General features: G+C 41.3%; 1 protein-coding gene across 1 annotated transcript; it reads left to right on the forward strand.

The window, feature by feature from the left end:
* Positions 1–21,170: 21,170 nt before the first annotated feature.
* On the forward strand, positions 21,171–22,718 carry ASB12 (ankyrin repeat and SOCS box containing 12). Its single transcript, XM_024750151.1, has 2 exons — positions 21,171–22,017; positions 22,442–22,718. The coding sequence occupies exons 1-2, from the start codon at positions 21,192–21,194 to the stop codon at positions 22,573–22,575; spliced, it is 960 nt and encodes a 319-aa protein (XP_024605919.1). The 5' UTR covers positions 21,171–21,191; the 3' UTR covers positions 22,576–22,718.
* The last annotated feature ends 1,664 nt before the right edge of the window (positions 22,719–24,382 follow it).

The following is a 24,382-nucleotide window of genomic DNA, read 5'->3' on the forward strand; positions in this document are numbered from 1 at the left end:
TAAATGAAATTAAAAATAATCTGGAAAGAATCAATAGCAGAATAACTGAGGCAAAAGAACAGATAAGTGACCTGGAAAATAAAATAGTGGAAATAATTACCATAGAGCAGAATAAAGAAAAAAGACTAAAAAAAATTGAGGATGGTCTCAGAGACATTTAGGACAACATTAAATGCACCAACGTTCGAATTATAGGGGTCCCAGAAGAAGAAGAAAAAAAAAGGACAGAAAATATTTGGAGAGATTATAGTTGAAGGCTTCCTTAATATGGGAAAGGAAATAGTTAATCAAGTCCAGGAAGCAGAGAGAGTCCCATACAGGATAAATCCAAGGAGAAACATGACAAGGCACATATTAATCAAACTATCAAAAATTAAATACAAAGAAAAAATATAAAGAAGCAGCAAGGGAAAAACAACAAATAACATACAGGGGGATCCCCATAAGGATAACAGCTGAACTTTCAGCAGAAACTGTGTAAGCCAGAAGGGAGCGTCAGGGCATATTTAAAGTGATGAAAGGGGAAAACCTACAAACAAGATTACTCTACTCAGCAAGGATCTCATTCAGATTCGACAGAGAAATTAAAACCTTTACAGACAAGCAAAAATTAAGAGAATTTAGCACCACCAAACCAGCTTTACAACAAATGATAAAAGAACTTATCCAGGCAGGAAACACAAGAAAAGGAAAAGGTCTAAAAAAACAAAACAAAACCAAATAAGAAAATGGTAATAGGAACATACATATCAATAATTACCTTAAATGTAAATGGATTAAATGCTCCAACTAAAAGATGTAGACTGGCTGAATGGACACAAAAACAAGATGCATGTATATGCTGTCCACAAGAGACCCACATCAGACCTAAGGACATACAGACTGAAAGTACGGGGATGGAAAAATATATTCCATACAAATGGAAATCAAAAGAAAGCTGCAGTAGCAAATAAGCAGACAAAATAGAGTTTAAAATAAAGACTGTTACAAAAGACAAAGTAGGACACTACATAATGATTAAGGGATCAATCCAAGAAGATATATCAATAGTAAACATTTATGCACCCAACATAGGAGCACCTCAATATGTAAGGCAAATGTTAACAGCCATAAAAGGGGAAATTGACAGTAACACAATCATAGTACAGGACTTTAACGCCCCACTTTTCCCAATAGACAGATCACTCAAAATGAAAATAAAGAAGGAATCACAAGCTTTAAGTGACACATTAAACAAGATGTACTTAATTGATGTTTATAGGGCATTCCATCCAAAAACAACAGAATACACATTTTTCTCAAGTGCTAATGGAACATTCTCCAGGATAGATCATACCTTGGGTCACAAATCAAGCCTTGGTAAATTTAAGAAAATTGAAATCCTATCAAGTATATTTTCCGAACACAATGCTGTGAGACTAGATTTCAATGACAGGAAAAAAACCTGTAAAAAATACAAACACATGGAAGCTAAACAATACACTACAAAATAACCAAGAGATCACGAAGCTATCAAAGAAGAAATCAAAAAATAGCTAGAAACAAATGGCAATGAAAACACGATAACACAAAACCTATGGGATGCAGTAAAAGCACCTCGAACAGGAAAGTTTATAACAACACAATCCCACCTAAAGAAACAAGAAACATCTCAAATAAACAACCTAACCTTACACGTAAAGCAATCAGAGAAAGAAGAACAAACAAAACCCAAAGTTAGCAGAAGGAAAGAAATTATAAAGATCAGATCAGAAATAAATGAAAAAGAAATGAATGAAACAATAGCAAAGAACAATACAACTAAAAGCTGGTTTTTGAGAAGGTAAACAAAATTGATAAACCACTAGACAGGATCATCAAGAAAAAAAGGAAGAAGACTCAAATCAACAGAATTAAAAATGAAAAAGGAGAAGTAACAACTGACACTGCATAAATACAAAGAAACATGAGGGATTCCTACAAGCAACTATATGCCTATAAAATGGAAAAACTGGAAGAAATGGACAAATTCTTAGAAAAGCACAACCTTCTGAGACTGAACCAGGAAGAAATAGAAATATAAACAGACCAATCTCAGGCATTGAAACTGAAACTGAAACTGTGATTAAAACACTTTTCAAAAAACAAAAGCCCAGGACCAGATGGGTTCAAAGGCGAAGGCTTTCAAACATTTAGAGAAGAGCTAACACCTATCCTTTTCAAATTCTTCCATAATATAGAAGAGGGAGGAACACTCCCAAACTCATTCTACAAGGTCACGATCACCCTGATACCAAAACCAGACAAAGATGTCACAAAGAAAGAAAAATACAAGCCAATATCACTGATGAACATAGATGCGAAACACCTCAACAAAATACTAGCAAACAGAATCCAACAGCACATTAAAAGGATCATACAGCATGACCAAGTGGGGTTTATCCCAGGAATGCAAGGATTCTTCAATATATGCAAATCAATCCATGTGATACAACATATTAACAAATTGAAGGATAAAAACCATATGATCATCTCAATACATGCAGAAAAAGCTTTCAACAAAATTCAACACCCATTTATGATAAAAAACGTGCAGAAAGTAGGCACAGAGGGAATTTACCTCAACATAATAAGGGCCATATATAACAAACCCACAGCCAACATCATTCTCAAAGGTGAAAAGCTGAAACCATTTCCACTAAGATGAGGAACAAGACATGGTTGCCCACGCTCACCACTATTATTCAACATAGTTTTGGTACTTTTAGTCACAGTGATCAGGGAAGAAAAAGAAATAAATGGAATCCAAACCAGAAAAGAAGTAAAGCTGTCACTGTTTGCAGATGACACGATACTATACATAGAGAATCCTAAAGACGCTACCAGAAAGCTACTAGAGCTAATCAATGAATTTGGTAAAGTAGCATGATACAAACTTAATGTACAGAAAGCTCTTTCATTCCTATACACTAATGATGACAAATCTGAAAGAGAAATTAAGGAAACCCTCACATTTACCTTTGCAACACAAAGAATAGAATACCTACCCTAGGAGACAAAAGACCTGTACATAGAAAACTATAAGACACTGATGAAAGAAATTAAAGGTGATAAAAAGAGATGGAGAGATATACCATGTTCTTGGATTGGAATAATCAACATTGTGAAAATGACTATTTTACCCAAAGTAATGTACAAATTCAATGCAATCTCTATCAAACTACCAGTGACGTTTTTCACAAAACTAGAATAAAAAATTTCACAATTTGTATGGAAACACAAAAGACTGAAGAGCCAAAGCAATCTTGAGAAAGAAAAATGGAGCTGGAGGAATCAGGCTCCCCAAATTCAGACTATACTACAAGGCTACAGTAATCAAGTCAGCATGGTACTGGGGGAGACCTTCAAGATGGCAGAAGAGTAAGATGTGGAGATCACCTTCCTCCCCACAAATACATCAGAAATACATCTCCCTATGGAACAACTCCTACAGAACACCTACTGAACACTGGCAGAAGACCTCAGATTTCCCCAAAGAGAAGAAACTCCCCACATATCTGGGTAGTGCAAAAGAAAAAAGAAAACAACAGATACAAAAATATAAGGATGGGGAGGTTCTCTAGTGGCACAGTGGTTGAGAGTCCACCTGCCGATGCAGGGGACATGGGTTCGTGCCCTGGTCTGGGAAGATCCCACATGCTGAAGAGCAGCTGGGCCCATGAGCCTGCGCGTCTGGAGCCTGTGCTGCATGGCGAGAGAGTCCACAACAGTGAGAGGCCCGCATACCACAAAAAAAGAAGGATGGGACCTGCCCCTCTGGGAGGGAGCTGTGAAGGAGGAAGTTTCCACACACTAGGAAGCCCCTTCACTGGTGGAGATTGGGGCATGTGGCGGAAGGGAAGCTTCAGGGGTGCATAGGGCAAAGCTGAGAGATTCCACCACAGAGGGTCAGTGCTGGCCAACACTCACCAGCCCGAGTGGCTTGTCTGCTCACCCACCAACCAGGACTGGTGGGGGCTGGGAGCTGAGGCTCAGGCTTCAGAGTTCAGAACCCAGGGAGCAGACTGGGGTTGGCTGTGTGCACACAGCCAGAAGGGGGCTACTGCGACACAGCTGGCCATCAAGGAGTCCGGGAAAGAGTTTGGACCTGCCTAACAGGCAAGAGACCATTGTTTTGGGGTGGTCAAGGAGAGGGGATTCGGAGAATTGCATAAACGAGCTCCAGAGATGGGCGCAAGCTGTGGCAATCAGCGCAGACAAAAGAGATGGGCGTGAAACGCTAAGGTTGCTACTGCAGCCACACAGAAGCCTGTGTGCAAGCACAGGTCACTATCCACACCTCCTCTCCAGGGATCCTGTGCAGCCCTCCATTGCCAGGGTCCCATGATCCAGGGACAACTTCCCCGGAAAAACACACAGCATATCTCAGGCTGTTGCAACATCACGCCAACCTCTGCTGCTGCAAGTTCACCCCACATTCTGTACCTAACCCTCCGCCAGGCCTGAGTGAGCCAGAGCCCCCTAATCAGTTGCTCCTTTAACCACATCCTGTCTTAGTGAAGAACAGATGTCCACAGGTGACCTACATGTGGAGGCAAAGCCAAATCCAAAGCTGAACCCCAGGAGCTGTGCAAACAAAGAAGAGAAAGGGAAATCTCTCAACAGCCTCCGGAGCAGTGGATTAAATCTCCACAGTCAACTTGCTGTACCCTGCATCTGTGGAATACCTGAATAGACAAGGAATCATACCAAAATTGAGGTGGTGGACTTTGGGAGAAACGATATATATATTTTTTTACTTTTGCTCTTTTTGTCAGTGAGCATGTTTATGCTTTGTTGTGTGTTTCTGTCTGTATAGCATTGCTTTTACCATTTATCCTAGGGCCTCTCTGTCCGTTTTATTTGTTTTGGGTGTTTTTAGTATACTTTTTAGTGCTCATTATCATTGGTGGATTTGTTTTCTGGTTTGGTTGCTCTCTTTCTTTCATTCTTTTATTCTTCTTTAAATTACTATTTAATTGTTTTAATAATTATTTTTTATTTTAATAACTTTATTTTATTTATTTTTCTTTCTTTCTTTTTTTCTACCTTTTCCTCTGAACCATGTGGCTGACAGGGTCTTGGTGCTCTGGCCAGGTGTCATCCTGTACCTTGGAGGTGGGAGACCCAAGTTCAGAACATTGGTCCACGAGAGACCTCCTGGCTCCAGGTAGTATCAAATGGTGAAAGTTCTCCCAGAGATCTCCATCTCAATGCTAAGAACCAGATCCACTCAACAACCAGCAAGCAACAGTGCTGGACACCCTATGCCAAATAACTAGCAAGACAGGAACACAACACCACCATTAGCAGAGAGGCTGCCTAAAATCATAATAAGGTCACAGACACCCCAAAACACACCACCGGACATGGTCCTGCCCACCAGAAAGAAAATAACCAGCCTCATCCAACAGAACACAGGAACTAGTCCCCTCCACAAGGAAGCCTACACAACACACTGAAACAAAATTTGCCATGGGGGACAGACACCAAAAACAACAGGAACTAGGAACCTGCAGCCTGTGAAAAGTGGATCCCGAAAATAGTAAGTTAAACAAAATGAGAAGACAGGTAAACAAACAGCAGATGAAACAGCAAGGTAAAAACCCACCAAACAAAACAGATGAAGAGGAAATAGGCAGTCTACTGAAAAAGAATTCAGAATAATGATAGTAAAGATGATCCAAAATCTTAGAAATAGAATGGAGAAAATACAAGAAATGTTTAACAAGGACCTAAAAATACAAGAAACATTTAACAAGGACCTAGAAGAACTAAAGAGCAAACAAACAGTGATGAACAACACAATAAATGAAATTTAAAATTCTCTAGAAGGAAGCAATAACAGAATAACTGAGGCAGAAGAACAGATAAGTGACATGGAAGATAAAATAGTGGAAATAATTACCACAGAGCAGAATAAAGAAAAAAGAATGAAAATAATTGAGGACAGTCTCAGAGGCTTCTGGGACAATATAAAATGCACCAATATTCGAATTATAGAGGTCCCAGAGGAAGAAGAGAAAAAGAAAGGGACTGAGAAAATTTTTGAAGAGATTATAGTTGAAACCTTCCCTAATATGGGAAAGGAAACAGTTAATCAAGTCCAAAAAATGCAGAGAGTCTGATACAGGATAAACCCAAGGAGAAATACACCAAGACACATATTAACCTAACTATCAAAAATTAAATACAAAGAAAAAATGTTAAAGGTGGCAAGGGAAAAACAACAAATAACATACAAGGGAATCTCCATAAGGTAAACAGCTGATCTTTCAGCAGAAACTCTGCAGGCCAGAAGGGAGTGGGAGGACATATGTAAAGTGATGAAAGGGAGGAAACTACAACCAAGATTACTCTATCCAGCAAAGATCTCATTCAGATTTGATGGAGAAATTAAAACCTTTACAGACAAGCAAAAGCTAAACTAACACCAAACCAGCTTTACAACAAAGCCTGAAGGAACTTTTTAGGCAGGAAACACAAGGGAGGAAAAGACCTACAATAATAAACCCAAAACATTTAAGAAAATGGTAATAGGAATATACATGTTGATAATTACCTTAAATGTAAATGGATTAAATGCTCCAACTCAAAGACATTGACTGACTGAATGGATACAAAAACAAGACCAGTATATATGCTATCTACATGAGACCACTTCAGACCTAGGGACACATAGAAACTGAAAGCAAGAGGATAGAAAAAACATTCCATGCACATGGAAATCAAATAAAAGCTGGAGTAGCAATTCTCTTGTCAGACAAAATAGATTTTAAAATAAAGACTATTACAAGAGACAAAGAAGGACACTACATAATGATCAAGGGATCAATCCAAGAAGAAGATATAATAATAGTAAAATTTATGCACCCAACATAAGAGCACCTCAATACATAAGGCAAATGCTAACAGCCATAGAAGGGGAAATCAACAGTAACACAGTCATAACAGGGGACTATAACACCCCACTTTCACAAATGGACAGATAATCCCAAATGAAAATACATAAGGAAACAGAGCTTTAAATGATACATTAAAAATGACAGGCTTAATTGATATGTATAGGACATTCCATCCAAAAACAACAGAATACACTCTCTTCTCAAGTGGTCATGGAACTTTCTCCAAGATAGATCATACCATGGGTCAGAAATCAAGCCTTGGTAAATTTAAGAAAATTGAAATCTCATCAAGTATCTTTTATGACCACAATGCTATGAGACTAGATATCAATTACTGGAAAAAACCTGTAAAAACTACAAACACATGGAGGCTAAACACTACCCTACTTAATAACCAAGAGATCACTGAAGAAATCCAAGAGGAAATCAAAAAATACCTGGAAACAAATAACAATGAAAACACGATGATCCAAAACCTATGGGATGCAGCAAAAGCAGTTCTAAGAGGGAAGTTTATAGCAATAAAATCCTACATCAAGAAACAAGAAACATCTCAAATACATAACCTAAACTTGCACCTAAACCAATTAGAGAAAGAAGAACAAAAAACCACAAAGTTAGCAGCAGGAAAGAAATCATAAAGATCAGATCAGAAATAAATGAAAAAAAAAATGAAGGAAACAATACCAATGATCAATAAAAGTAAAAGCTGTTTCTCTGAGGAGACAAACAAAATTGATAAAACATTAGCCAGAATCATGAAGAAAAAAAGGGAGAGAGCTCAAATCAATAGAATTAGAAATGAAAAAGGAGAAGTAACAACTGACTGCAGCAATACAAAGGATCATGAGAGATTACTAAAAGCAAAAATATGCCAATAAAATTGACAACCTGGGAGAAATGGACAAATTCTTAGAAATGCACAACCTTCTGAGACTAAACCAGGAAGAAATAGAAAACATAAACAGACCAATCACAAGCACTGAAATTGAGGCTGTGATTAAAAATCTTCCAGCAAACAAAAGCTCGGGACCATATGGCTTCACAGGCGAATTCTATCAAATATTTAGAAGAGCTAACACCTATCCTTCTTAAACACTTCGGTAACATAGAAGAGGGAGGAACACTCCCAAATTCATTCTATGTGGTCAGCATCACCCTGATACCAAAACCATACAAAGATGTCACAAAGAATGAAAACTACAGGCCAATATCACTGATGAACATAGATGCAAATGTCCTCAGCAAAATACTAGCAAACAGAATCCAAAAGCACATTAGAAGGGTCAAACACCATGATCAAGAGGAGTTTATCCCAGGAATGCAAGGACTCCTCAGTATACGCAAATCAATCCATGTGATACAGCATATTAACAACTTGAAGGATAAATACCATATGATCATCTCAATAGATGCAGAAAAAGCTTTCAACAAAATTCAACACCCATTTATGATAAAAACCCTCCAGAAAGTAGGCACAGAGGGAACTTACCTCAACATAATAAAGGCCATATATATCAAACCCACAGCCAACATCGTTCTCAATGGTGAAAAATTGAAACCATTTCCACGAAGATCAGGAACAAGACAAGGTTGCCCATTCTCACCACTATTAGTCAACATAGTTTTGGAAGTTTTAGCCACAGCAATCAGGGAAGAAAAAGAAATAAAAGGAATCCAAATCAGAAAAGAAGAAGTAAACCTGTCACTCTTTGCAGATATCATGATACTATACATAGAGAATCCTAAATATGCTACCAGAAAACTACTAGAGCTAATCAATGAATTTGGTAAAGTAGCAGGATACAAAATTAAGGCACAGGGAGCTTCCCTGGCATCCCAGTGGTTGAGAGTCCGTCTGCTGATGCAGGGGACACGGGTTCGTGCCCTGGTCCAGGAAGATCCCACATGCCATGGAGCAGCTGGGCCCATGAGCCATGGCTGCTGAGCCTGCACGTCTGGAGCCCGTGCTCCACAATGGGAGAGGCCACAACAGAGAGAGGCCCACGTACCACAAAAAATAAGAATTAATTCACAGAAATCTCTTGCATTCCTATAAACTAATGAAAAATCTGAAAGAGAAATTAAGGAAACACTCCCATTTACCTTTGCAAAAAAAGAATAAAATACCTAGGAATAAACCTACCCTAGGAGAAAAAAGACCTGTATATAGAAAACTATAAGACACTGATGAAAGAAATTAGAGATGATACAAGGAGATGGAGAGATATACCATGTTCTTGGATTGGATTAATCAACATTGTGGAAAAGACTATACTACCCAAAGTAATCTACAGTTTCAATGAAATTCCTATTAATGTAACAATGGCATTTTTCACAGAACTAAAACCAAAAATTTCACAATTTGTATGGAAACACAGAAGACCCCAAATAGCCAAAGCAATCTTTTTTTTTTTTTTTGCAATACGTGGGCTTCTCACTGTTGTGGCCTCTCCCGTTGTGGAGCACAGGCTCCGATGCACAGACTCAGCGGCCATGTATCATGGGCCAGCCGCTCCATGGCATGTGGGATCTTCCCAGACTGGGACACAAACCCATGTCCCCTGCATCAGCAGGCGGACTCTCAACCACTGTGCTACCAGGGAAGCCCAAAAGCAATCTTGAGAAAGAAAAATGTAACTGGATGAATCAGGCTCCCTGACTTCGGACTATACAAAAAAGCTACAGCAATCAAGCCAGTATGGTACTGGCACAAAATCAGAAATATAGATCAATGGAAAAGGATAGAAAGCCCAGAGATAAACCCGCACATATATAGTCACCTTATTTTTGATAAAGGAGGCAAGAATATGCAATGGAGAATAGACAGCCTCCCCAATAAGTGGTGCTGGGAAAACTGGACAGCTACATGTAAAAGTATGATATTAGAACACTCCCTAACACCATACACAAAAATAAACTCAATATGGATTAAAGACCTAAATCTAAGGCCACACACTATAAAACTCTTTTTAGAGGAAATCATAGGCAGAACACTCTATGACATAAATCACAGCAAAATCCTTTGTGACCCACCTCCTAGAGAAATTGTAATAAAACAAAAATAAACAAATGGGACTTAATGAAAATTAAAAGCTTTTGCACAGCAAAGGAAACCATAAACAAGACGAAAAGATAACTCTCAGAATGGGAGAAAATATTTGCAAATGAAGCAACTGACAAAGGATTAATCTCCAAAACTTACAAGCAGCTCATGCAGCTCAATATCAAAAAAAGAAACATCCCAATGCAAAAATGGGCAGAAGACCTAAATAGACATTTCTCCAAAGAAGATATACAGATTGCCAACAAACACATGAAAGAATGCTCAATATCACTAATCATTAGAGAAATGCCAATTGAAACTAAAATGAGATATCACCTCACAGGAGTCAGAATGGCCTTCATCAAAAATCTACAAACAATAAATGCTGGAGAGGGTGTGGAGAAAAGGGAACCCTCGTGCACTGTTGGTGGGAATGTAAATCAATACAGCCACTATGGAGAATAGTATGGAGGTTCGTTAGAAAACTAAAAATAGAACTACCATATGACCCAGCAATCTCACTACTGGGCATATAACCTGAGAAAACCATAATTCAAAAAGAGACATGTACCACAATGTTCACTGCAGCACTATTTACAATAGCCAGGACATGGAAGCAGCCTAGTTGTCCATCGACAGATGAATGGATAAAGAAGATGTGGCACATATATACAATGGAATATTACTCAGCCATAAAAATAAACAAAATTGAATTGTTTGTAGTGAGGTGGATGGACCTAGAGTCTGTCATACATAGTGAATTAAGTCAAAAAGAGAAAAACAAATACCATGTGCTAACACATATATATGGAGTCTAAAAAAAAAAATTGTTCTGATGAACCTAGGGGCAGGACAGGAATAAATTCGCAGATGTAGAGAATTGTCTTGAGGACACGGGGACGGGGATTGATAAGCTGGAACGAAGTGAGAGAGTAGCATTGACATATATACACTACCAAATGTAAAATAGATAGCTAGTGGGAAGCAGCTACATAGCACAGGGAGATCAGCTCGTTGCTTTGTGACCACCTAGAGGGGTGGGATAGGGAGGGTGGGAGGTAGATGCAAGAGGGAGGGGATATGGGGATATATGTATACATATATCTGATTCACTTTGTTATATAGCAGAAACAAATACAACATTGTAAAGCAATTATACTCCAATAAAGGTGTTTTAAAAAAAGTGTGCTTCTTCCCTTGCTGTGGGGGGACTTGCACATGTCTCACCATGATTACAGACCCCAAATTACAATTCTCTGCTGATGTTGAAGAAAGCCATTTTTGCTGGAGAAATATTTGGTACTCTATTTGTTTTAGGTCAACATAAACTTAAATGCATATTACTAAGTGCAAGAAGCCATTCTGAAAAGGCTACATATTGTATGACTCTAACTATATGACATCCTTGAAAAGGCAAAACTTTGGAGACAATAAAAAGTCAGTGTTGCCTGAGCTTGGATGGGGATGGGATGAATAGGTGGAGCACAGAGTAATTATTAGGCAATGAAAATATTCTGTATGATATTGTAATGATGGATACATATCATTATACATTTGTCCAAACCCATAGAATGTACAACACTGAGCAGCATGAACCCTAATGCAAACTATGGACTTAGCGTGATTACAATGTGTTGATGTAGGTTCATGAATTGTTAATAGCCCACTCTGGTGGGGGATGTTGATAAAGGAGAAGGCTATTTGTGCATAGGGGTGGGGCATATGGGAAATCTATTTGCCTCCTCTCAATTTTGCTGTGAACATAAAACAATACATAAAACAGAACATAAAACCAAAAAATAATGTTTTTAATGTGAGTAAAATGGTAAATATATATCCACAATAAAATAATTGATTAATTGTAAAAGGGAATGCTATGAACAGCTTCACACTTATAAATATGACAATTTAGAGAAAATTGACCTTCAAAACCCACAAACTACTAAAACTTTAATAAAGATGAAGTATCTGATATGAATAGTTCTATACCCATTAAAGAACAGCAATTCATTATGTAAAAGCTCCTCTCCCCCCAAAATCTCAAGGCCCAGATGGTTTCACTGGAGAATTCTACAAAACATTTAAAGAATTAACACCTATCTTATGGATTTACACAATCTCTTCCATAAACAGAAGAAAAGAGTAGACTTCTAAACTCATTTTGGGAGGTCAGTATTACCCTGATACCAAAATCAAAGAGAGAAGAAAAATAAAATAAGAAATCTACACACCAATATTTCTCATCAACTTAAACATAAAATTTCTTGCCAAAACATTAGCAAACCTAATCCCACAATGCATTAAAAAATTATACACCATTACCAAGTGGAATTTATTCCAAGGATGAAAGGCTGATTCAACATTTCAAAATCAATGAGCATAATCCACCATAGGAACAGGTTAAAGAAGAAAACTTACATGACCACATCTATCGATGCAGTAAAAGCATTTATCAAAATCCATATGATATTGCTTATATGTGGAATCTAAAAAAAGGGTACAAGTAAACTTATCTACAAAATACAAATAGAGTTACAGATGTAGAAAACAAACTTTTGGCTACCAGGGAGGAAAGTGGGGGGAGATGAGGGATAAATTGGGAGATTGGGATTGACATATACACACTACTATATATAAAATAGATAACTAATAATAACCTACTGTATAGCACAGGGAACTCTACTCAAGACACTGTAATGGCCTATATGGGAAAAGAATCTTAAAAAGAGTGGATATATGTATATGTATAACTGATTCACTTTGTTGTACAGCAGAAACTAATACAACATTGTAAATCAACTATACTCCAATAACAATTAAAAAAAGCATACCATGTGCATGGGTTCAACACAGTAAAGCAGTCAATTCTCCTAAAATTGTTATATAGACTTAACACAGTTTCTACCAAAATCTCATCAAGTTTTTTTTTTAGTAGACATAGGCAAGCTTATTCTAAAAGGTATATTAAAAGCCACAGGCCCTAGTATAGCTAAAGGAATTCTGACACAGAAGAGTAAAGTGGGAGTAATCACTTTAGGGTTAGGGTTAGGGTAATCACTTTACTCAATAAGGCCTATGATATTACTAGAGTGATAAAGACCTGTGCACAGATGTTCATAGAAGCCTTATTCTTAATAGCCAAATACTACATACAATTCAGATGTCCTTCATTGGGTCAATGGTTAAAAAAATCATGGTACATACATACCACAAAAACAAAAACTTGATACAGGCGACAACTTGGATGAGTCCCAAGGGCATGCTGGATGAAAAAAAGCTACTTTCAAAAGGTATGGTTTCGGGACTTCCCTAGTGGTGCAGTGGTTAAGAATCCACCTGCCAAGCAGGAGATACAGGTTGGATCCCTGGTCCTGGAAGAGCCCACATGCTGCAGAGCAACTAAGCCTGTGCACCTCAATTACTAAGCCTGTTCTCTAGAGCCCGTGAGCCACAGCTACCAAGCTCATGTGCCACAACTACTGAAGCTTGCGCCTAGAGCCTGTGCTCCGCAATGAGAGATGCCACTGCAATGAGAAGCCTGCGCACTACAATGAAGGGTAGCCCCAGCTCACTGCAACTAGAGAAAGCCTTCATGCAGCAACGAAGACCCAACGCAGCCAAAAATAAATAATTTTTTTAAGTCAAATAGAGACATGGAAAATACTTTTTTAAGAAAAGTATGGTTTCATTTATATAATTTTGAAATGCCAAAATTATAGAAATGGAAAAGAGATTAGATGTTGCCAGGGGTTAGGGACCAAGGAGGGAGAGTGGGAAAGGAGTGGATATGGCTATAAAAAGGAAATCTGAGGTATCCTTATTGTGATAGAACTATTCTGTATATTGTCTGTGGTGGTATATGCAAGAGCCTACTATGTGATAAAATTGTACAGAAGTAAACACACACACACACACACACACACACACACGACTACAGGTAAACTTTGGGAAATTTGAATAAGATAGGTGGATTGTATCAATGTCAATATCCTACTTGTGGCACTGCATTGTCTTGCAAAATTCTACTGGAGGAAATAGTAAAGTCTACAGGGGATCTCTGTATTATTTTTACAACTGTATGTTAATATACAATTATCTCCAAAATTTTCTATTAAAAATCCTACTAATCTTTTATTTCAAGAATAATACTGCATCATAATAGCTTGTTTATTGGCTGCTAATCAGGTTTGCATGAAACCTCATAATAAACAGCTACAGGCCACTGGTTCAAACTGAGGTGAAACAGATATGCTTTTTGATGTTTCTGATAGTCAGAGTCATTGATCACACTGAGACACACTTGACACTTTCCTAAGAAGTCATCTGACCTCCTGTGAACTCCCTGGTGCTGTTAATGTGTAAGCAGGCTGCATGACCACTTCATGAGTGTGGTAGACAATACTTGGGAAGTGACTGGATAGATACCAGCTTGAAATAAATACTTGAAGGAGCTGAGCTGTTTTCACTGAGATAAGGTGACATGAAGGATAAGATACCTGGGTTCAGATCCCTAGAGGGCTGTTTTGAGGCAAAGAAAGTAACTGTGTTCTTTGAGGTCCTAAGGGTAAATGAAGAACGGATCAGCAGTTGACCTCAGGGATGCTTTATAGATGCAGATATAGGCTTAGCAAAAAGAAGGACTAGCTGAGCTGTTCAATAATGAGATGTGTTACTTCTGGATGTAGAGGGTGTCCTATTATTGGAAGCATTTAAGCAGAAGTCATTGAACATCTCTCAGAAATGTGGAAATTTCCTTTCAATGTGCAGATTCTAACACCAAAGTAATCATGTGAAACAGGGCTGCCAGTGCTTTATCCCAACACATATCTCATTCCCTCACTGGCTTTTCTTTTTTCCTGACTGGAACCTTCTCTTCCTTGATGACTAGAAGGGAAAGAAAGGGACTCTGAGGCCTTGGGATCAATATTCTATATAGACTGGAATCTCTTTGCAGGAAAATTCAAGTTACTATTGGGTTTGGTGGATGTAGGGACATAGAACCCTGCAGTAACCCCCCCAGACTAATCTGGGAGATTGACAAGGACACAAGATAACCATAGACAGCTTTTAGTTCTGGCATTTTTGCATTATGAGAAATACAATTGTTTTCATGTCTGTTTTTCCTAATAAACTCTAAACTCTTTCAGGGATACTATATTTTACATTTCTTTGTGTTATTCCTGCATTTGGAACCTTACACATAGTGGCTTCTTGATAGTTTCTCCATAAAGTGTTTCTCAGACATGATCAGATGGTTTGTAATGTAGTTTGTATACCAAATGCTAGGCTGGCATTTCCTCCCAGAGGGAAGAAAGAGCTGGCTTCCACTTTCTTTTGGGTGACATCTAAAGTAGATAATGTGACTATTTCTAAAGGTAGCTCCCTACCACTTCCTTCATTTCATGGCAACCAGGGAGCTAAAACAATACATTTAAGACCTGAGCTTTGACAAAGTTCCCAGTGCTGGACACATGAATCTGGTTTGATCCCTTAGGTGTGAGAAGAGTGTAGAGGCTATGGGTATTTTCTTCAAGCTGAGCTGGTAGGTTGGTGGACTGGGGAGGCATTTATAAATGATCAGGCCTTTTAAATTTTAGAAAACCTTGTTGATATATGTACCAGTATGGAGGTCTTTGCTTCCCACCATCCTCCTCACTCTTGGGAGTGAGGGCATTGGGGTGGGGGAAGGAGAGAGCAATGTGCTGCTGGGTCCTTCAAAAAAGGAAAAAGGAACTCCAGAGTGGCTAAGTTAGGGAGAGAAAAAGAAGAGGCCTGGGCCAGAGGAAGGTGCACTAAGGGAGACCAGGCCTTCTCAGGCCAGTTGGTGAAAGGATGAGAACACTCACAGCACAGGAGTCTGGCCTTGTAGCCCATATGAATGGTGGGGAGGGGTACCCTAGGACACACTAGGAGCCTGAGTCCTGACCCAGCCAGACACCTTCCTGTCAGTCCTTCCAGGACTTCCCTGAGGATGGCCCTTCTCTCACTGGGATCTCTCCCAGTATGGCATTAGTAAGATAATACGGCCCTGGGAGGGAGGGTGGAGGGTAACCTAAAATTAGCCCTCTGGACCTGTTCAGCCAGCTCTTTAGACGGTGTTGTTAACAGTGGAAACTGAGGGCCCAGCCTGCACCAGCCCCCGGGGCAGTAGGGGGCTCCCCTTGGAGGGGCCACCAGGGCCAAGTGCTTCGCAGAGGGGTAGGGGCAGCCCGGTGAGTACCTGGAGCTTAGGACGTGATGATGCTGTCAGGGACGAGTGAACCCTAAGGGCTGCCAGCCAGTGGACCTGTGATCACCACCCTTAGTAGTCTGTTTCCACTGGGTCTGGTTTCTGGGGGTGCTTGGGAGGTTAGTGGGGAAAGCTTCCCGCAGAGGGAAGGATGGTTTCCTGCTGCATCTGTCCCAGGAAACTGTGTCTGCCTAGGCTCTGGGGTTCAAATGGGCCTACTTCTTGAGGGAAATTGCTGCAGTTATGCAATACAGGGAGGGTGAAGTTTTGTCTTTGTGTCCCTGTGTAGTACTTGTGAGTGTGTGTGGATGCAGCAGGGTGGGCTCAGGGCAGAAGGGCAGAGCTCCTCAGTGTGTGTGGGGGGGGGAAGATGAGTACTAAAAATAGTCTACTAATGCCTGGCATACTATTCTAGGGCCCACTGAAACCAGCCACTCTCCCGTAGGAGTTCTTAACCTAGATTCACAGACCCCCCTCCAAGAGGGCCTTAGATAGAATTCAAAGGGTCCAAAAATACAAATGGGGCAAAGAATCACCTTTCTATTCCCCTAATCTCTAACTGAAATTTACTATTTCCTTCAAGGATGAATGCAGGCAGCAAATGGCAGTAGTATTACTAGTTCCTGTAACTTGGTCACCAGAAGAAATCATAGATATTCCCTATCATATTACAGTTGCAGCAGAGATCTGGAAATGTCATTTATACTCATAATCACTTAGAAATTATTAGTAGATCTTGTTATTTAACGTGTTGGTAAAGAACTTCTATTACCATATCATGCAGTTTTAAAAATATTTTGATAGTTGTATTTCAATATAATTGGTTTCCTTTAATTCTATATATTTTATATATAGAGAATTATATATATATATCTCATTCTGAGAGGGGACCAGAGACTTAGCCAGATTGTCACAGGGGCCAATGCCACCGAAAAAGGGTTTAAAACCCCTGCACTTTGGGGAGCAGGACGAGGATCCTTGCACAAAATGGTCACACATAGAAACTCTTTGATTAATAAACCACAGTACGGTGAGATTAGACAAAAGATGAGTTAGGTTTTTTATCCTATCTAATGAGATGAGGCACAATTCACTCAAGTGCCCAAGGTAGCTGGGGTCATGCCTTGTTCTCGCTCTGGAGGCTCATTATATGGGCCCTGAAGTGGGCTCATTGTATGACCTTGGTGAGAGCTTCAGCATTTCCCTTCACACTCCCTTTCCTCTTCATTTCTCTGAACACCACTCCCCCAAATAAAATAGTAAGGAGAGAATCCCTACTGGCTGTCAGAAGAAATGATTTGTAAAGCAACCTATGATTGAGATCCTGGAATCCAGTATGACCCTCAAACTTGAGGATCCTGAGAGCTACAATATGACTGTTTGAGGCAAGGGGGAGGGGTATGTGTTTACTTTTCAGGTGGCTGAGTTCTTGCTAATGAGACAACTGTCAATAACAGCCATGTGACCTTAGTAAAAAGTCTCTGCTCTTCTCTAAGCCTTGGTTTTCCCATCTCTAAATTGAGGAAATTAAAGGAAATAATTTATTATGTGCATTCCATCTCTAAAGTTATAGAGCTTTAACCTCAGGAGGGAGCAACAGCCATAGAAATTAGATACCTAAGTAATAATAAAAATTATAGTGAAAATAGTTACTGAGTACTACATACAGGTGGTATTCTAAACATTTAAGATGTATTGATATTAACTCATTTAATCCTAACAATAACCCTCTGAGGCAGATACTACTATCATACTATCTTTACAGATGAAGGAATAGGCACAGAGAGATTAAATGATCTGCCCTAGATCACACAACTACTAATTGGTAGAGCTGAGATTGAAGCAGAATCCTAGACCACGTTTTACCACTTCCATATATGGCTTCCCAATCTGCACTGGGGGCAAAACAGACCTATACAGAAGGAGTTATGATATAGTGTGATGACTGCTATAGTACTATTAAGAGCAAAGACTCAAGGAACTAACCCATTAGAAGGAGTTACATGTGACAGAAGGAAGCATGATGTATATCAATAGCCATCATTTCTCTTCCCTTATCAGTGGATCTTGGGGTATAAGTAGAGGAGTGGTAGGAAATGAGGCTGGAGATATTGGCCAAGGTTTTCTCATGAAGGACCTGTGAGCCTGGCAAGGCATCTGGGCTATACTCTGAAAGAAAGGGGAGTGATTAAAGGATTTAAAATAGAAGATTGGCACAGAGAGAATTTGTACTTTTAAATAATCACTTTAGCCAAAATGTGGAGAAATTATTGAAAAGATAAACTAGCTAGGAGACTACTACAACAGTTGATGCAAAAGATGATGGGGGTCTGGATAAAGCACTAGCAATCGGGTTGCCTATAGAGGCCTCTAGGAAGTAAAATCCTAGATTTGACGACCAATTAGATGCGAGTGGAACAATGAGATAAGAGGTCTGACATTAGTCTTGGGCATTTGGTTTGGTTGACCAGTTGGATGATGAAGAACTGAGATGTGGATCTAGTTTGGTGATGGTGATAGTAGTAGTGGTGGTGTGATACTGCTGACTTTGAAGTACTTGAAAGAACTCAGTGAATACATACCTTTTGCTGAAGAGAGAGCTGGGGGCCTTGGAGTGGTAGGCTTGAAATCATCCTGATAAAGGTGAGAGCTACAGCTCTAGATAAAGGAGAGAACAAGGGGAACAAAACTATTTCAGGGGAGAAATGTCAGAAGAGTGTGCTGGCCAGGAAGCCAAGGGAAGACTACATAGGAGGAAGTGGTCAGTGGAGACAGATGTCCCAGAAAAGTCAGAAAAGGAAAGAGCTGAGAAACAGCCAGTAGATTTAACCACAAAGATGACTTTTAAAGAAATATCTCTGTGTGATTGAGGATGGGTGGAGACAGACTGCAGAGGGTGGAATTGGAGGTGAGGAAATGGATGGTAGACAACGCTTTGGAGATGTTTGGTGAAAAAGAGAGAGAAGAAAAGAAAGGTAGCTAGAGTAGGACAAAGGACCATAGAAGTGTTTTGTTTCCAAAGATGATTGAGGGGGAGGAGCCAGGGGAGAAGTTGAAGGCACATAGGAAGCTCACCCTTGAAGATCTAGTATATGGTAGCTTTCTTTCTCTTAACAGCCCCATGAGGCAGGGACTATCATTTCTGTCTTATAAATGAGGAAACTGAATCCCAAAGAAGGGAATAGACTTTCCCAAAGCTTACTCAGATAGGAAATGGGGGTGCTGAGTTGCAAACTTAGGCCTGCCTGATTTCTAAAATTATCTTCTTGTAATTGTACCCCAAAAGTGAGTAAATAAAAGACCATATATGGAGTTGATGCTGACTTGTGGCAGGGGGGCTAAAGTTGAGGGAGACCCCACCCACCCACCTCAAAGTTTATTCTATGAGGTGTGTATTTGAGGTCCCAGGCTAACAAAGAGGGGTGGAGGTGGACAGTGAATAAAAGGAGGTGTGAGGCCCTGAGCGCAGGGCTGCAGGGTATGGGAGAAGAGGGAGACTCAACCTCTGAAAACCCTACCAGCTTACCCTGATGACATTACCAACTGAGATGAGTGACTTTGATTTTGGAGCATTAGGAACAGGACTAGAAATGCCAAGGGTTTAGGTTGAGTCAGTCATTGGGCCATGGGTGATTTTGTAGGGCCTGGGGATAATGAGGAGAGAAGAGTTGAAGGTTGAGGAAAGGCTCCAGGCTGGGTGGAACAGAGAGGATGGGAAAAGGCTTGACTCAGAGAGACTGGGAAGCCATAGTTTCCAAAAATATGCTGGCAATCGAAGGGACTCCTGGATTGAAATGATCCTGGTGGAAAAACTAGTTGTCAACAGAGAGGAGGACTTGTCCTGGAAACCTCAACTATTTCCTACTATCTCTTTGACTATGTTTTACTTGACGTCCCTTTTACTTTTACTTTTAATGTCACCTCTTTATTTAATCAGTGAATGCCATTCAACATCCATTTCCTGAGCAACCCTGTTGCCTGAAGCATGGGGCCTGAGTCTGAGGGGAGGTCACATATGAGGGGCTGTGAAGAGGCTGAATCTCATCTAAAAGGTTGAGAGGTAGGGTTGAGGGCCTGCCCCATGAGACTGATGTCAGAATGCTCAGGGATGATAGCTTGACACCACAAAACACCATTCTGTTGGCTTAGCAATTACCAGACCAGAACCACCTCATTAGTCCACACATTCTGAACCAAGGAAGATGTATCTACCAACACCCCAGCCATGATGTAGGCTCTACTGGGAGTGGAGGAATAATAAGATGGAGACAGTGGCTTCCCTGGTGGCACAGTGGTTGAGAGTCTGCCTGCTAATGCAGGGGACACGGGTTCGAGCCTTGGTCTGGGAGGATCCCACATGCCACGGAGCAACTAGGCCCGTGACCCACAACTACTGAGCCTGCGTGTCTGGAGCCTGTGCTCCGCAACAAGAGAGGCCGCCATAGTGAGAGGCCCGTGCATCATGATGAAGAGTGGCCCCCGCTTGCCACAACTAGAGAAAGCCCTCGCACAGAAACAAAGATGCAACACAGCAAAAATAAATTAATTAATTAATAAACTCCTACCCCCAACATCTTCTTTAAAAAAAAAAAAAAATAAGATGGAGACAGGAGTCCTCACCCTGGAGTTTACGCACTGATGAAGCACAGATAAGTGGAAATGTGATGTGAAAGTTCATAGCTAAAGCCTAGTTGTAATCCTTTGGAATCCCTGAGCAGAGTAGGAGGAGGTTACGGAAGGTTTCCCAGAAGTAGGAGTTTGAAGGGAAGGCAGAAGAGCATATGCAAAGGCATCAGGCTGTGAAATGGCCTGATCTATTTTGGCAGCCATCTCTGGGGTCTGAAATAAGGTGGAGTAGGAGTTAGAAGCAAGGGACCCATGATTGAAGAGCCTGATGGTGAAAGATGGGGGCCAAGCATCCAGGCTTTTGATGGGAGCCCTCAGTCTCTCCTGTTTTTGTCATCCACAGATCTGGCATATCCTCCTGCTCATAATGAGAATAGTTCTGCTCCAATTAGCCAAGGTGAACCTCATGGACATCACCAAAATCTTCTCCCTCCTGCAGCCCGATAAGGAGGAGGAGGACACCGACACGGGGGAGAAGCAGGCTCTCAATCAAGCAGTGTACAACAATGACTCTTATACCTTGGACCAGCTTTTGCGCCAGGAGCGTTATAAACGATTCATCAACAGTAGAAGTGGCTGGGGCATCCCTGGGACACCCTTGCGCTTGGCTGCTTCTTATGGCCACCTTAGCTGCTTGCAGGTCCTCCTGGCACATGGTGCTGATGTTGACAGCTTGGACGTCAAGGCACAGACACCACTTTTTACTGCCGTCAGTCATGGCCATCTGGACTGTGTGCGTGTGCTTTTGGAAGCTGGTGCTTGTCCTGGTGGTAGCATCTACAACAACTGCTCTCCTGTGCTCACAGCTGCCCGTGATGGTGCTGTTGCCATCCTGCAGGAGCTCCTGGGTCATGGTGCAGAGGCCAACGTCAAGGCAAAACTACCAGTCTGGGCATCGAACATAGCTTCATGTTCTGGACCCCTCTATTTGGCTGCAGTCTACGGTCACCTTGATTGTTTCCGCCTGCTTTTGCTCCATGGGGCAGACCCTGACTACAACTGTACTGACCAACACCTACTGACTCGAGTTCCACGGTCCCGCACCCTCCTCGAAATCTGCCTGCACCATAATTGTGAGCCAGAGTACATCCGGCTGTTAATTGATTTTGGTGCTAACATCTACCTTCCATCTCTCTCCCTGGACCTGAACTCACAATATGATAAAGGCACTGCATTGCTGCTACAGGCCCGAGGTGAGTGTCAGGCAGCCCAGCTCTAATAGGCCTCCTGGCTTGGAGGGCCGAGGGCCCCAAATCACCCCCCAAGCTAATTCTTCTGGGATGAGTTGGAGAAAACATCATCTTCTTCCCTGGGGCCCCAGTGGAGAAGAGGTTACAGATTCCTTTTTAGGGAAGGGATCACTAAGATGAGGTAGGGGATAGCACTAGCCCAGTTTCTTCTTCTGGCATTACCCATGACTGTTTTGTGGCCTTGAACATGCCCTCTCTAGGCCTCAGTGTGTCCCCATTGGTACCATGCATTGAGGGAAGGGAGGGGACATTTCTTAGAAGGGAGAGAGCAATTAGGGCTGCAGTAGCCAGGGCAGGATGGATGTAAGCTTGGGTGGGAGAACTACACTGAGAATTGCTTCTCATGACCTGTTTTTCCTTCCTGTAGCCACTCCACGGTCACTATTATCACAGGCTCGTTTAGTCATCCGCAGAGCCCTGCGCCACGCCAGCCAGCCACAAGCCATCGACCAGCTGGATATTCCTCCTGTGTTGATTAGCTATCTTAAACACCAACTGTAACCTTGCAGCCTGCCCAGAAACACACAATGCCTCCAAAAAGCCACCTGGGGACCCAGGTAGCTTAAGGGCACTACAGCTCTACCCACTCGTCTGAAGCTTCTCTCCTGTATTATCCTCCACAATAAAATCCTCAACAAAATAAATCCTGGGGGCTGTTGTGTTGGTGTGTGTGTGGGGGGTGGGGAAGTTCACCGGGGGAATGGGTCTGGTTGGCCATGGGGAAGGATTAGAGTGATCTGGCATTCAACAGGCATAGGAGCCTAGCCACTGAAAGAGAAAACTAACCCAATGGCCTATACATCCCCACTAAGATCCTTGAGAGAATTTGGAGCTGTAATGTCCTAGAAGTAAGTCCTGAAGAATTCAGGTAGGTATAAGGGTAACATCATCTTGCTCAGCCCTGTATCTCCATTGAATCTCTGGCTGCTATTGTTACCAAACCAAACTTGGGTCCACAGCCAATCTACTGACACCAGGTTGTGGCGAAGTAAAGGGGCTTCACCCTTTTCAGGGGCTGTTGCCCAATACCCTATTTGAGTCAAGTGACCAAGGAGTCTCCCATTCACTCACCTTGAATCATAGGCTGCAATTACACTAGTCTATTTTATAGTCAAGATATAACTAGGAAAACAAACTACCAAATATTTGTCACAATGAATTTAACACAGAGAATAAATTGGTTACATAGGTGATAGGCAGAGAATCTAAGAAGGACAGGAAGTTAACCCAGAGTTTAGTGACAGCAGGAGGCCAACATCACCCTTAGGTTGGAGGGGTGAGGGAGGAGGTATGGCCAGACTTTAGGGACAGGGGTCACCTGATAGAAAGTAGAATCACAGGCTTATCATGGGTATCCAAACAAGAGAAAAGGAAGAAATACCCTCTCCTTTCCCTCATTCTTGTCCTTCAATCTGCTTTCAATGTCTCTTTCACTGAGGAAAACTAGAAGTCAACTAATATGAGAGCCTGGGAAACACAGCCTGCAGTGCTTAGTCCTCCTAACTGGTCCAGGAAATCAGCACATATAACCATCCAAATCCAGATCCAGGCACCTTCAATTTTGCTAAATCTTCATCTTTCCACAGTACCTTCTTTTATATCTCCTAAACCACTATGGGTGAGGATGTGTATGAGCAGTGAAAAAGACACAAGGTGAAGGGGTAGAGGATGCAAGCCCAGATAATCTGTATATGGGGAGTACTTTAGATGTTTGGAGCTTTTCCTGGGAGCTGCCTTGACAGACCCACCCCCCATGCCCCTACATAAATATCTCCCATCATGCAGGAAGGGAGGCAGGGAATGGGGTCTTGAACTGACTTGCCTCTCCCCATTCTTACCTCTCCCACTCTCCCTAGCTCCTAGTGCCTAAGAGACTTTAGGAAGGAAGGCAAGAATACTGGACATCTATCCCCATGGTCCTGCCCCACTCAGCTTCCAGACTTTCAAATGCATAAAGCATTTTGGAGAGCAGTGCAACTGTTTATCTCCAAGGGGCAAGAGAACTGAAGGACTGGACTGTAAACACAGACTTTAGGGCAGTGAACTGCAGGTCTCTTCTACCTTTCTTTCAATCTGGGTTCCTGAAGGGTGAGTTATCTGGGATTGCACTCCTCACTTTGCTCCCCATCCCCTTAGTCAGGGCTTAGGAGATTAGGAGTCAAGCTCAGCAGCTCCATCCACTTTAGGACCCCAGGAAAGTACACCCTTCAAATGGGGCCTGGCCAGGGTGGCCTCCCTTGTGCCATCTAGAACACCGATTCTCTGGTTGACACTTGAAAGTATGTAGATACTCTGGGCATATCAAAAG

The sequence above is a fragment of the Neophocaena asiaeorientalis genome, unplaced genomic scaffold (assembly GCF_003031525.2).
Source record: "Neophocaena asiaeorientalis asiaeorientalis breed wild unplaced genomic scaffold, Neophocaena_asiaeorientalis_V1.1 scaffold334, whole genome shotgun sequence".
In the NCBI taxonomy this organism is placed as follows: domain Eukaryota; kingdom Metazoa; phylum Chordata; class Mammalia; order Artiodactyla; family Phocoenidae; genus Neophocaena; species Neophocaena asiaeorientalis.